General features: G+C 40.8%; 2 protein-coding genes across 2 annotated transcripts in view; one reads left to right on the plus strand and one right to left on the minus strand.

The window, feature by feature from the left end:
- LOC134802512 (copper chaperone for superoxide dismutase) lies at positions 1-11,570 on the plus strand. The gene is made up of 8 exons (XM_063775192.1): positions 1-151; positions 940-1,032; positions 4,172-4,283; positions 6,384-6,547; positions 8,854-9,009; positions 9,136-9,239; positions 9,638-9,773; positions 10,241-11,570. Exons 1-8 carry the CDS (start codon positions 137-139, stop codon positions 10,289-10,291), a joined length of 831 nt encoding a protein of 276 aa, XP_063631262.1. The 5' UTR covers positions 1-136; the 3' UTR covers positions 10,292-11,570.
- The window catches only part of LOC134802449 (uncharacterized), a 17,005-nt gene continuing 14,203 nt past the window's right edge, over positions 11,080-13,881 (minus strand). Inside the window, exon 6 of the mRNA XM_063775115.1 lies at positions 11,080-13,009. Within this exon, the coding sequence (XP_063631185.1) occupies positions 12,876-13,009 (134 nt within the window). The 3' untranslated portion in view covers positions 11,080-12,875. The remainder of the gene's footprint in view (positions 13,010-13,881) is intronic.

Below are 13,881 nucleotides of genomic sequence, written 5' to 3' on the forward strand. Positions count from 1 at the left end.
TTATCGCGGCGTCACGTTGGATTGTTGTTATTCTTTATTCTACCGATTCTAGAAAATACATAATAATATTTGTCGTACGCATCATTTCAAAGCGTTATAAGCTTTAATCAAGAATAATAATATTTAATAAGCAAAAATGTTGTTTACCAAGGTAAGTACCTAATCAATTAATCATTATTTTCCATCTCTTAAGACACTTATAATTATAATAAAAAATAGGGTGTGATTACGCTAGTTTAGGCATTGAAATATACTTGTAGAACTTGGGAATCATGTAAAAAGTGAACTCAAAGCACAGTATACCACCCTAACATACCAACACCATGCTTATTTTGTGTTATTCATTGCTGCATATTACCTACTGATTATATTTTGCTCATATTAGCAAGGAAAACTGTTTGTTTGTATGTATGAGTAGGTGTAAGGAAAATTACTATATTATCCTCAATTTCATTCTACATGCGATCCTTAGTCTTGAAACAAGAAGCAGGTAAATTTATTTAATTTATTTTATAACCGCTACTCATCCATGAATCAGATGCAATACTTTGTCAATATAAAGACTTTAAATAATGTATAGTGTAAAGGAAGGCGAGGTATTTTAGTCAGTTAACTTAGTTTTCTAATTTTACAAAGAGTTTCATTTTATTAAATCTTGTTATAATTATAGTCACATTGTAAAAAAAAACGGACAAGTGTGTGTCGGACTCGCCCACCGAGGGATCTGTACTTTTTAGTATTTGTTGTTATAGTGGCAACAGAAATAAATGAACTTTGAAAATTTCAACTGTCTAGTTATCACGGTTCATGTGATACAGACTGGTGACAGACAGATAGATGGACGGATGGACAGTGGAGTCTTAGTAATAGGGCGGGACCCTACCTTTTTTTTTGCCCTTTGGTTACGGAACTAAAAATTGATACAACTTATTTTTTCAGTTGGAAGTACTGGTGGACTTAGGTGAGAAGCCTGATCAGAAAGTTCTGGATAAAACCATCAATGAGCTGAAGTCTCAAGATGGTGTCAAGGAGGTAAGGCTTCCTCTTTTTGGCTGTTCCCTCACCTATACTCTGTATCTTTAGGTATTTAAATAAAAGTAAACAAAATCTACCCTCAAATGGCTCCTTAAGCCAGTTGAGGGTATAGTTGAATCATCGAGAGCGTGGAATTGCATATGTATTCCAAATTCCAAATTCTTTATTCGTTCATCACAGGTACATAAATAGGTGATAACTTAATATTCTAAGGAACAGCCGTGATGTGCCTTTTGGCGTACGAAATAATTTCTTATTATCTAACTATATACATTTTTTTTTACATTATTTACATGGGTAATGAGATTGGCATATGCAAATATAATTTATTGATACAATTCATATACTTATACAAAAATAAAAATGACAAATGTTCATGTTATAACTTTGCTCGGAAATAATTATGCTAATAGATTACAATTACAATTCACTACTTAGGCATATGTCAATATCATTAAAATAATCAGTTACACTATAATAACATTTATCTATAAGAATTTAAATAATAAGGACTTAAATTTATGTATTGGTGCCGTTTGCCATGATTCTGGTAACTTATTAAATAACTTTGGTGCCATCACCAGTACGCTTTTTTGCATCAAAGCTGTCGTAGTCCTACTCACTAATAGCGCTGGCTTTCTTGGGCGAAGGCTGCAAGTTCGCTGTTGCTCTTTGAAAGGAAAGAAATTTAAATTACTTTTGACAAAAACGCAGCACTCGAAAATATATAGACATGGAAATGTCAGTAACTTTAGCGACTCGAAAAGAGGCACGCTACTCTCCTGAGGGCTTAGACCACAGATAGCCCTTACGCATCGTTTTTGTGCCCTAAACAAAGAATGTCGATATGTAGAGTTTCCCCAGAAAACTAATCCATAACGTAGAGTTGATGAAACGAAACCATGATAAGCGGTTAGTACGGTGCTGCGGTCGGTAGTTTTCGCTAATCTGTATAGAGCATATGAAAATCGGTATAGTTTCTTACATACTTCTTCGGAATGAGTCTTCCACGACATATCGCTATCGATTGAAAGACCTAGAAATTTTGTAACACGCACCTTATCAACATTTTTGTCTTGATATGTAATATCAAGTGTTGGCGCTTTTTTTCTTTGACTAAATTGCATAATCTTAGTTTTTTCTAAATTAATTTTTAAATTATTACATTCTAACCATTCAATAATATGTCTTAAATCTGTATTTATTGCATTTTGATAGTCTATGTCGCTGTTTTTCTCTATAATAACGATGCTGTCATCAGCATATAGTACCATTGGATACTGACTAGCTTTAACGATGTCGTTTACATACACTAAGAATAATAATGGCCCCAATATACTACCTTGTGGTACGCCGTACAGAATATTTCTTCGATTAGAAGTGTATGTTATTTCGTTTTTTGTACATGGACATATCTGTGTCAGTTCCGTGTAATGTACCCTATTTTCTAAGTATGACTTCATAAGGTTTAGAGCATTTCCACGGATCCCATAATGGCTTAACTTGTTCAATAATAGCTTATGATCCACGTGGTCAAAAGCCTTCGACATGTCCATATAGATGGCACAGGATGGTTTACCCTTGTCGAGACTATTGACAGCCTTAGAGACTAAGTCGTAAATAGCAACGTTTATAGACATGTTTTTTCGAAATCCCCTTTGCTCGTCAATTAGTATACTGTACTTTTCAAAAAAATTGTATAATTTGTTACAAATAAGTTTCTCAAAGACCTTTGACATTACTGGTAACAAAGCGACCGGGCGATAGTTGTTCGGGTCTGATTTATCACCCTTTTTGTGTAATGGTTTTATTACAGCTACTTTTAAGTTGCCAGGAAAATAGCCAGTAGTGAGGCTGAGATTTATTATATGAGCCAGTGGTGATGAGATGATATCGCTTACATATTTAACCACAGCAGTGCTGATACCATCAAATCCAACGCTATTTGTGTTATTTAAGGAGGCTATAGTTTTCCTTACTTCTTCCGGTGTAGTTGGACTCAGAAAAATAGAGTTAGGATTCATAGGCATATTTATAGATTTTTTGCTATTATTATTATTTCGTGTAATTCCATCAATGAAAAAATTATTGAAGACATTTGCAATATCTGATGGATCTGTATAAGTTATCCCATGAGCTATTAACGTGCTTATAGGCTCCTTTGGTTTACAAGTTTTGGACTTATTTATAATTTGCCATGTAGCTCTTGTCTTATTTCTAGATGTCGACATAAAAAACTTATTTTGAGCTCTTTGGGTCAATGTTATTATAGTCTTAAGTCTCTGAGCGTACTGTGTGTAGTAGTATTGTTTGTTTACAGGCATTTTATATTTGAATTTTCTATTTTCTTGTACTATCAGCATACAACCACTACAAATGCAATTCCATCTTCTCGATAATTCAACTATACCTAGATGAAAACATTACATGATCAAATAATGTAGGTTAAAGTCAGGTCGTTCAGTGACTGATCCAGGCGGTTTTGTATTTTGGTCGGTTAACTAATAAATGTTATATAACTACCCGAAAATGTACAAATACAAAAGATAGACTTTACATCGGGTCCACATAGAATGGGCTGCCTTGCAAGGAAATTGCAACCAGCATTAGCCTTGGGTGAGGCATTACATCATTTTACATTGGCTGATCCCATCCGATATCTTTTGGATAAAAACTGCTGCCCTTTGGCATCAAGTCCGTTTATCAGTGGTGAAATACTCATTAGGGTTGGCACCACTTGACGTCCTATTGCGTGCACGACCACAGATAAGATAATGACTTGAATTTTGACAACCCTAAATAGCCGAAAGGGATTGTGCCATACATTAGAAAGGGATATCATGATTCGTCCCTGAATCGCTGTCAAACTTCGGTTTTGTAGGAAGTGTCCTTTCTGTACGGTAGTACTATTATTTTTGAACAACAAACAATAGGCACTTTCTTACTTTTTGCTTCTTTATAGTCAGTCATATCCAACATTTGATATTGGATCATCAGACAGACAGACAGACAATATGAAAACGCTTATACAGGTCAAGATGCCTCAAGCGGTAATTTCCATGAGAGGCAACTCGTTTTGTATGAACCTGACAATTAAAATATAAAAAAAAACGTGAAGTATATCTTGTATTTACAGGCAGTGTTCAAAAACGGGGCTTTCGTGGTAGACTCAACTTTGCCAAGCTCTGTGGTGCTGGATATGGTCTCCAAAACCTCTGGGAAAAGAGCAGTCTTGCAAGGATTTGGAGGTACTTCTGTGATTTCGTATTATACAAGGTGGCCCAGTCAGTATGGGAAAATCTGAAACTATAAGCCCCCATTCGCACGACAGCTTTTTCAACGCGCGTTAAAAAAGCGCTTGAATCTGTCCGCACTCTAATTTCGACTTAACATCCAAGGCTTAAAGTCGAAAATCCAACAACGCTTGATAAAAAGCGCCACCGCTGTCGTGTGAATAAATACACACGTATCCATTTGTGTCATTCAAACGCTTTTTTAACGCGCGTTGAAAAAGCTGTCGTGTGAATGGGGGCTAAGACATACGACGATCTCTTCTTTATTAGCAGAGCTCGGATTTTTCATGGCAAAACAAAACACTAGCGTAATCTAGCCAGTGCTTGAAATATTATTTTATCGATATCGAGTATTACTAGAGTATATGACAGGTATTGCCTCAATACATTTTTAGGGTTCCGTAGTCAACTAGGAACCCTTATAGTTTCGCCATGTCTGTCCGTCCGTCCGTCCGCGGATAATCTCAGTGACCGTTAGTGCTACAACGCTGAAATTTGGTATGAGTATGTATATTTTCCACGCCGAAAAAGTGGTACAATAAAATCAAAAAAAAAATGTTTTTTTGGGGTACCTCCCATACACATGAAGTGGGGGAAAAATTTTTTTTTCGCCCCAACCCTACTGTGTGTACTGACGTACACATGTTTTTATTACATATTTATTTTATTTGGTGACGTATTTTCTTCTAGTACTGAATTATCGATATCGATAAAATAATGTTTCTATCACTGGCTAGATTCCGATAGTGTTTTGTTTTGCCGTGAAAAATCCGAGCTCTGTTTATTAGGAACGATGTCATCGATTTTAGTAACAAGAAAAACTGCATTCATACATTTAAAAAAATGTGTACTCAGCTCGGGAATCAAACCTGGACGTTTTGAAAAATAGAACTAACATATTTCTATTTAGATATCGATTGTGTAGGTCTTAAGCAGTAAATGTTACAGATTTTCCCATACTGACCAATCCAAATGGGCCACCCTGTATAAAGAGATTCTTATACATACTTTTGTTATAGAAACAAGAATGTGTTCCGATATATTTGGCCACATTGGTCGTCACTATCTATGTATTTGATGCTGATTGTACAAAAACCAATGTGGCAATGAAAATAAATGAAATATTTAACAAACTAGAGATTAAAACTAATTATGTTAACTAATTTAACCTAATCATAAAGTTAATAATATCAATTGTATGTTATATTAACTAACGTATACTTTATTTATCTGTTTTTTAATTTTTCTTGGTGGTGTACAATAAAGAATATTTACAGTACATATGGTGCTACTTTACCGCCCTAGTGCCTAATGTCAAAAATTTAAAGGACGATATATTATGTACTGTAAAACGTTGTACAATACACGTGCGAAAAGGTAATTCGCAACTCGTGTCGATTTAAAACACTCCCTTCGATCGTGTTTCAATTTATCGCCACTCGTTGAGAATTTCCTACTTTTCGCACTTACAATGGGCCATACTGAAAAAAGGTGTGTGGTAAAAAGGTGCAAGTCTCGCAACGCTTTTACTACAAAAAAGTTTTGAGATGTAATGTGAAACCAAGTCGGTTATTTTAATCAGTGCCAGGGGGTGTTAAAACCGTATCAATAAGATATCTTTAATTTGTAATACGTATAATGACTTGGCCATCGCACGGCTGCATAATGACAAAAGGATCATCGTCACCTATTAAAAATAATTCTAATTGAACATAACGCTAGCGCTAATTGCAGTTTGAGCATTACACATATTTACGAGTACGGTACGAGTAAAGCATTATGTGCGATTGCCAAGTCATTATATGGTTATATGGTTATTACGGGTATCCAGAGGTTCTCAAATAGGGGCCTGAAAATGCGGCGAAATGGTTCCAGTAAAGGATGGTACGGCAGTGTTTGCTTCGCGCTCGACTTGGCGGGGGCACTGCCGTGCCCCCGGATAATAATCGTTTGTCCCTTTCCGACGTATTGGTATGATAGAAAGGGACAAACGATTATTATCGGCTTGTCAACTTTAGTAAACGTTTATGAATAAGGGGGTAATTCTCTACACAGACACCCAATCAGCGGTGGCCATGGTGTCGAGCGCGGACTCGAGCGTGCTGGGCGTGGTGCGGCTGCAGCAGCAGCGGGGCGCGCTCGTGGCGGACGGCAGCGTGGACGGACTGGCCCCGGGGCTGCACGGGCTGCATCTGCACGAGACCGGGGACCTGAGCCAGGTACACACAACCCCTGTCCATGGTAGCTACACTCCAGGGATGGGACTCGAGCGTGCTGGGCGTGGTGCGGCTCCAGCAGCAGCGGGGCGCGCTCGTGGCGGACGGCAGCGTGGACGGGCTGGCCCCGGGGCTGCACGGGCTGCATCTGCACGAGACCGGGGACCTGAGCCAGGTACACACAACCCCTGTCCATGGTAGCTACACTCCAGGGATGGGAGTCGAGCGTGCTGGGCGTGGTGCGGCTTCAGCAGCAGCGGGGCGCGCTCATGGCGGACGGCAGCGTGGACGGGCTGGCCCCGGGGCTGCACGGGCTGCATCTGCACGAGACCGGGGACCTGAGCCAGGTACACACAACCCCTGTCGATGGTAGCTACACTCCAGGGATGGGACTCGAGCGTGCTGGGCGTGGTGCGGCTCCAGCAGCAGCGGGGCGCGCTCGTGGCGGACGGCAGCGTGGACGGGCTGGCCCCGGGGCTGCACGGGCTGCATCTGCACGAGACCGGGGACCTGAGCCAGGTACACACACAACCCCTGTCGATGGTAGCTACACTCCAGGGATGGGACTCGAGCGTGCTGGGCGTGGTGCGGCTCCAGCAGCAGCGGGGCGCGCTCGTGCCGGACGGCAGCGTGGACGGGCTGGCCCCGGGGCTGCACGGGCTGCATCTGCACGAGACCGGGGACATCAGCCAGGTACACAACCCCTGTCGATGGTAGCTACACTCCAGGGATGGGACTCGAGCGTGCTGGGCGTGGTGCGGCTCCAGCAGCAGCGGGGCGCGCTCGTGGCGGACGGCAGCGTCGACGGGCTGGGCCCGGGGCTGCACGGGCTGCATCTGCACGAGACCGGGGACCTGAGCCAGGTACGCACAACCCCTGTCGATGGTAGCTACGCTCCACACTCCGAAGGCGACAGGCCGCCGACCTTTAATTTAAACGAAACCTACGACTTTTTCGAGGTTGTTTAGTATGAAAGCGTCGAAGGTGCCTGCCAGTGGAGCTCGCGCAGCTTTATTTATGTGAGGGCGCCGGGAAGGGTTATCCCACTAGTTACCAGTGGTAAGTACTGGGATTTTTTTTCCCACCTTTTACCACAGGTACTGGGAAAAATAATAATTAATTCTGTAATTTTTATTCCCAGTAGTTACCAGTGGTAAAAGGTGGGAATTTTTTTCCCTGTAGTTTTTTTCCCAGTAACTCGGTTTGGTGGTAACTACTGGGAATTTTATTTGTTAAAAAATTCCCAGTAGTTACCACACTGGTAACAACTTGGTGGTAACTAGTGGGAATAACCCGCCGGGAACAGTACGACTTTATAAATGCGCCGAAGGCGTCCGGCTCTGGAGCGCACGCAGGCTTCGCCCGACTTAATCGCTGTGGGAGCGCAGAAGGCGCCCGGTATTGAAGCGCGTTCAGAGCGCTCCGTTTATTCGAGCTTTGGCCGACTATAGTAGTCAGGGGAGCCGAAGACGCCCACTATAAGAGCGCGCGCGGCACGCCCTGTACGTCGGAATTAAAATACCTGTTAAATATGTGTATAAAATAAAAATAACCTTTATTTCTACCTTACAATAACCAAAGACATATGTAACTTCGTATAAGACGAATAAAGTCTAAGGAAAAAACGTGCCTCGGAATTCAAGTAAAAGTCATTCTCGAATAGATGGCGCACACACCTTTAGCCTATCCTCGGCTAGATGGCGTGACGACACCGTTTCATATTTAACAATTTTAACACATAGATATCAGTGAATGAACATGGATCAAAATGATATAAAAATAATAAAATTATTTATCCATATATATACATTTTTTGATAACTTTATACGTTTTCATTTGGAGTTTTAGTCGTGTGTCGATAGATGGCAGTAAATTTACAGTGACTACAAAATTTACAATGACAGGACCCCTCTATACTATCTATTCTTTTTGTTACAGTCTAGTATTTAGTTACTTTATCCTTAAACAGTTGTAATTACTTATACGTACTATTCAATTAAACTTTAACAATTATTTATAATAGTAGTCGCCTCTGTGGCGTAGGCCTCCCCCATGCGTTTCCAGATATCTCTATCGCGGGCCTTTTGCATCCAGTTGTCGCCAACTGTTTCGTTAAATATATCCCCCCATCTTTTCCTTGGATGTCCTTTATGTGTATATACATTTTCTTTTGGTCAGATATTATTGATTGACTAATAAATGAATAAATTATATCGTAAAAATGACAGGAATAATTCTAGTTATTGTTGTGCTAACAGAACTTTCGAATCCCATTTTCATTGCGGTGGAATACTTACGGTCGTCGGCAGGGTTGCTCGTCGCTGGGGCCGCACTACAACCCGCACGGGGCGGCGCACGGCGCCCCGGGCGGCGCGGCGGGCGCGCGCCACGCGGGGGACCTGGGCAACATCCGCGCCGACGAGCGCGGCCGGGCCACGTTCCGGATCGTCGACCATGTGCTGAACGTGAGTTTTTATACACTATATTTTTTTAAATTAACTTTTTGAAGCCAAATCTTGCGAGCACGCACCAATGAAATGAATGAGTGAATGAAAATATCTATGTGTGTATTTACTCTAATATTTTGACAGATATCGGACATTATCGGTCGCTCGATCGCCATCACGGAGCGCGCCGACGACCTCGGGCAGGGCTCCAGCCCCCGCTCCAAGATAGACGGAGACAGCGGCCCTCCGTAAGTTTGAAAAATTCTCTATGGGAACGCTAAAGAGCCTGTCATAAGTCTTTACCAAGACTGTGGCAGATATTTTCAATCAATCATTAAATCGACTTCGAGTCTCGCCCGAGGCTATGAATTGTTCCTTTATTAAATCAGCTTATTTTAGCAGATTTTTTAACATAATTTTTACTTTACCGCTCTAGTGCGGGAATGATAACTTTCTGTGCGTATGTCGAAAGTTATAGGGCCATATGAACTATAAAACGTTGTACGATACACGGGAGAAAAGGTAATTCGCAACTCGTGTCGATTAACTTCGGTCGTGTTTTAATTCGTCACCACTCGACCAATTTCCTACTTTCCGCACGTGTATCGTAATTAGCTATTATAATATTATATTCCTTAATGTACAGAATAGCGTGCGGCATCATAGCGCGCTCTGCCGGCGTGTTCGAGAACCCCAAACGCATATGCGCGTGCGACGGCGTCGTGGTGTGGGACGAGCGCGACCGCCCGCTCGCCGGCAAGGGCCGCCGCTGCTGCCAGAAGGTACGGAGACAAAATCGGTTGTACTGTGCGTCCATTCATGTATATACCTAACTTATTTAATTATTCATTCATCCACCATTCATTACCACAATCCATCACAATCGGGGTCTACCGCGAAACAAGAAAATCGAAATTTCGTTATCTAACCTCTCTATCATTCTTGCATATTCGAGCGATAAAGAAGCAGATAACTAAATTTCGATTTTCGCGTTTCCCGGTAGGCCCTTGTTAACAAACCGCCTTGATACATCAATGTCATATTTTACTGTCTGTGAAAACTTGTCAAAAAACAGTTTAAGGCACAATATGTATAAGTTACTCTATGGCTTACTATAGGCGATAGTGCTGCACTCTGGCGGCAGAAAATTGCAGTAATACCCCCTATTATTTGCTCGTGTTAAAGGACACACTTTTACCAGGGTATACTATTATGTAAAAGTAGTACTCGATCTTTATTGTTATTCCAGGATAAGGAGAACGACAACAAGGAACAGAAGCCTTGCTGCAAGGCGCATTAAATGCTGCACAAAAACATTCGGAACTACCAATGAACTTTGAACTTTTGAAGGCTAGTTCCCGATTCGCCGGATGCCTGTTTCGCCGGATTTACTTCAGGACGTCACAATCCGAATACCTATATAAGAATCCGACGAAACAGGAATCCGCCGAATAGGGAACTAACCCTTTTGAATGGGGTTCGAACTTATTATTTGGAGGGGATACGTCTCGTTAAAAATAAGGAAAAAATCCTGTCCCCCATAACACATTCAGTGCCGAAAACCCGACTATCGGGTATTTTATGATTTCGTTCCCAGGACGGACGACCCGATAGTCGGGATCGTGGTACTACTGCTTTATATGACGAAATTGTTGTGGCCTGGCGCGGACATCTTGTTTGCCTGAATTGCAATGAATGTGTGAAGAAATTGGAATTATTGATATTCAAGAAATAAGTACCTACATATAACATAGATTGGTAGAAAACGTTAATTGGGTGAATCAACCTTTTCTTATCACTAGTTGCCATGGTTACGGTGTCCTGGGTCACTCTTAAAATACTAGTTATTTCGTATTTAAATGAACCAAACTTGATTTTTTTGGTAGTTATAAGGCCTTTCCATAATGGGACATCTACTAAGCACGTTTGTAGAACATGGTACAGCAGCTCTTCTAAGAAACTATGCTACTATTGTCTCCTGGATGATGAGACAGAATAACAACAACAAATAGTTTATCGACCCAATTACTTCTAGGATTGTATAGATTAGAATAAAAAATCCTACGATAATAATGTAAAAAAACTAAATCGAACTCATGTCATTTTATTATTATTTACAAATAAACTTAGTTACAAAATTAACAGATATTGTGAAATATCCATACAAAACTGTGAACTCGCTTTAAATTAAAATAAATCCTATTTCATAATTAAATAGAACAAAAAAAAGTTACATTATAACGATTATAAGTATAAAGTAGTTATGCTTAACCTTTGGCAAGCTTTAACTGTCGTAAAAGTGATAATTACGTTCGATATTAAGACGATACAACTTTGTAGGCAAAGACAAAAAACTTAGTAAAGTTGTTGGCGTATGACTGAGGTATTTGCGTTACAAACACAACGTTCCAATGGTGAATAACCGTTATATTCATAATTTTTTAACTTTTTGTTAAGATAATTACTTGCGTTAATTTTATTTTTAAGTTCGGTTGAAAAAGTATACAATTAGGTTTTATTTAATTTATATTACGGGATTTGTTAATGTTTGTAAAAAATGCAATAAATTGTTGAACATACATTGTTGTTCTTAATATTTAGGATAGTTTTCATTGTGGACTTGCATTTGACTTTACGCTATATTTAACCTTTTGAACGCCAAACGGCGCATCCATTTGCCGTGCCACTGATGCCACGGGGGTAAAATTTAGTTTTGTGAATAAATAATGCCAACTTAAAAGTGGGGTGTTTTCAGTAGATTTTCATCAAAAAACGATCGACGTCAAATGCCGTCTTTGGCGTTCAAAAGGTTCCTAGTCAGCCCTTGGTTTCGCTAGAATTAGACCAAGAAAAGACTGCAACGATTTTGATAGCATACGCAGTGCAAGTGTTATTTATACGGCATAATTTCATACTTAGTTTTTGATCCAACCCTTACGGGTTTTTAAAGATATTTCATTGAACTTCCACATTAAAAAAATACATTGTTAAAAATATACATACATACATACATACGTACATTACCCAAAATGTACGGAACCCTTGGAATCCGAGTCCGACTCGCACATGACCGGTTTTTTAAAGCGTTTTTCAATAAAAAGACACGTCAAGATTGTTTTCACCACACGAACTGGTAAAGTCCCTCTTGATTGTTCAAAAACGAATGCGAAAGTTGCATTTTATCCACATGTGTGGGGCAAAGTAATCAGATGCATATTTTGAGTTTTCCTTTAAATGTTATTAGTAGAATTGACTTTTAAAAGGTGGTTTTGAATGTTTTTTTTATTACGTTCATATGGATTTGATTTGGTTTTATTTTAGTACTTCATAGTCGAGTGTATTTTCCTGGCGTTGGTGTAGTGAACAATGTGTTTCACTCGGAGGCATAGTTTCTTTAACCCTCGTGCCTTGAAACCCTCGCAATGTTTAAGATTCCACTTCTAGGCATTTAAATTCTAATTGAATTGAAATCGAGTGGTCAATACCACACGATTCCCAATTTCTATCGCTCGTATTTCAAAAATTAGTATTTCTCCGTTTTCCACCGATTTTCGAGTGCCGAAATCGAGCGGTCGGAATTCAAAAATCGGCCCGCTGTACGGCAGTACTATAAAGGCTTATCCAGACTAGTCCATTTTTCGCCAATCTGATTAAATTGCCCGATCGAATCAGGACGTGCGGACGCAAACGCCAATTTGGCTCGCCGATAATTACCGATAAAATAAGGTGCGGACGCGAGATATTTTCGTTCTGGGGCATTTTTTCAATTTAGAGGGCTCACCATAAATCTAAAATTGGTGATTAAATTGGAAATTGACGCCAATTTCATTTGGTCGATTTGATCATCCCGTCTGGATACCGCTTAACTTATTCTGTGGCCATATCTAGCACCACAGCATAGACGGGAATCTCTTCGGCTTGATGTCGAGATGTAAAGGCTCTGTTCGGGAAAGGGTGACTTGTCTTGCGGGCCGCCGGAGCGGGGACTGCTGGCGAGGCTCCGTGACGGTAGGTGGACCTGGGGAACAAAAACAAACACATTTTAGACTATAAGTGAGGTGGTGCGTGGCTCACTCCGCGATTTCGTCGCTTTGCTAAAAGTACATCCGTTCCACACCAATTTTGGGGAAAGCCATAAGCCGCGCGTGGCGCTGTCGCCACCTAGCGGTCATATCTGTGCTGATCGACACAACAGAAACGTTTTGTTAGAGAGTGAGTCTTCTGTACCTAGTACTATAATTTATTCTGTGCCTCTATTGACAAAGACTTCAAGATGACATTACCCTGTACCCCAATAGATGACACCCTGCTGTCACCTCTATCAGGCGTGGCTCACTCCGCGATTTCGTCGCTTTGCTAAAAGGTACAGGTAGCTAAAAGTACATCCGTTCCACACCAATTTTGGGGAAAGTCATAAGCCGCGCGTGGCGCTGTCGCCACCTAGCGGTCATATCTGTGCTGATCGACACAACAGAAGCGTTTTGTTAGAGAGTGAGTCTTCTGTACCTAGTACTATAATTTATTCTGTGCCTCTATTGACAAAGACTTCAAGATGACATGTACTGGGACCGCGTTGAGCACCAGTACCACCACCTTCGTTCGCGTTCGAAATGCAGTAACATCATTATTATCCGCCGGTCTAGCGAACTGGGTATGCACACAACTAGCGCGTTGTGACTCCTACGTACACTAAAAGAGATCGAGGTGCGCAAGATTCGTCTTTGACGTGTGTCATTTTCTATGTATTTGTGTCGTCATTACATATTGGATTTTGTATGTAGTGAGTGAGAAGTGCCATTGTGTGCACGTTTCCCCCCGCAATGGCAGAACGATTTGTACGGTGAGATATCGCTTGGGCTCCTCCCTTCCGACGTGCCGGAAGTCGGTGTT

The sequence above is a fragment of the Cydia splendana genome, chromosome 24, assembly GCF_910591565.1.
Source record: "Cydia splendana chromosome 24, ilCydSple1.2, whole genome shotgun sequence".
Lineage (NCBI taxonomy): Eukaryota > Metazoa > Arthropoda > Insecta > Lepidoptera > Tortricidae > Cydia > Cydia splendana.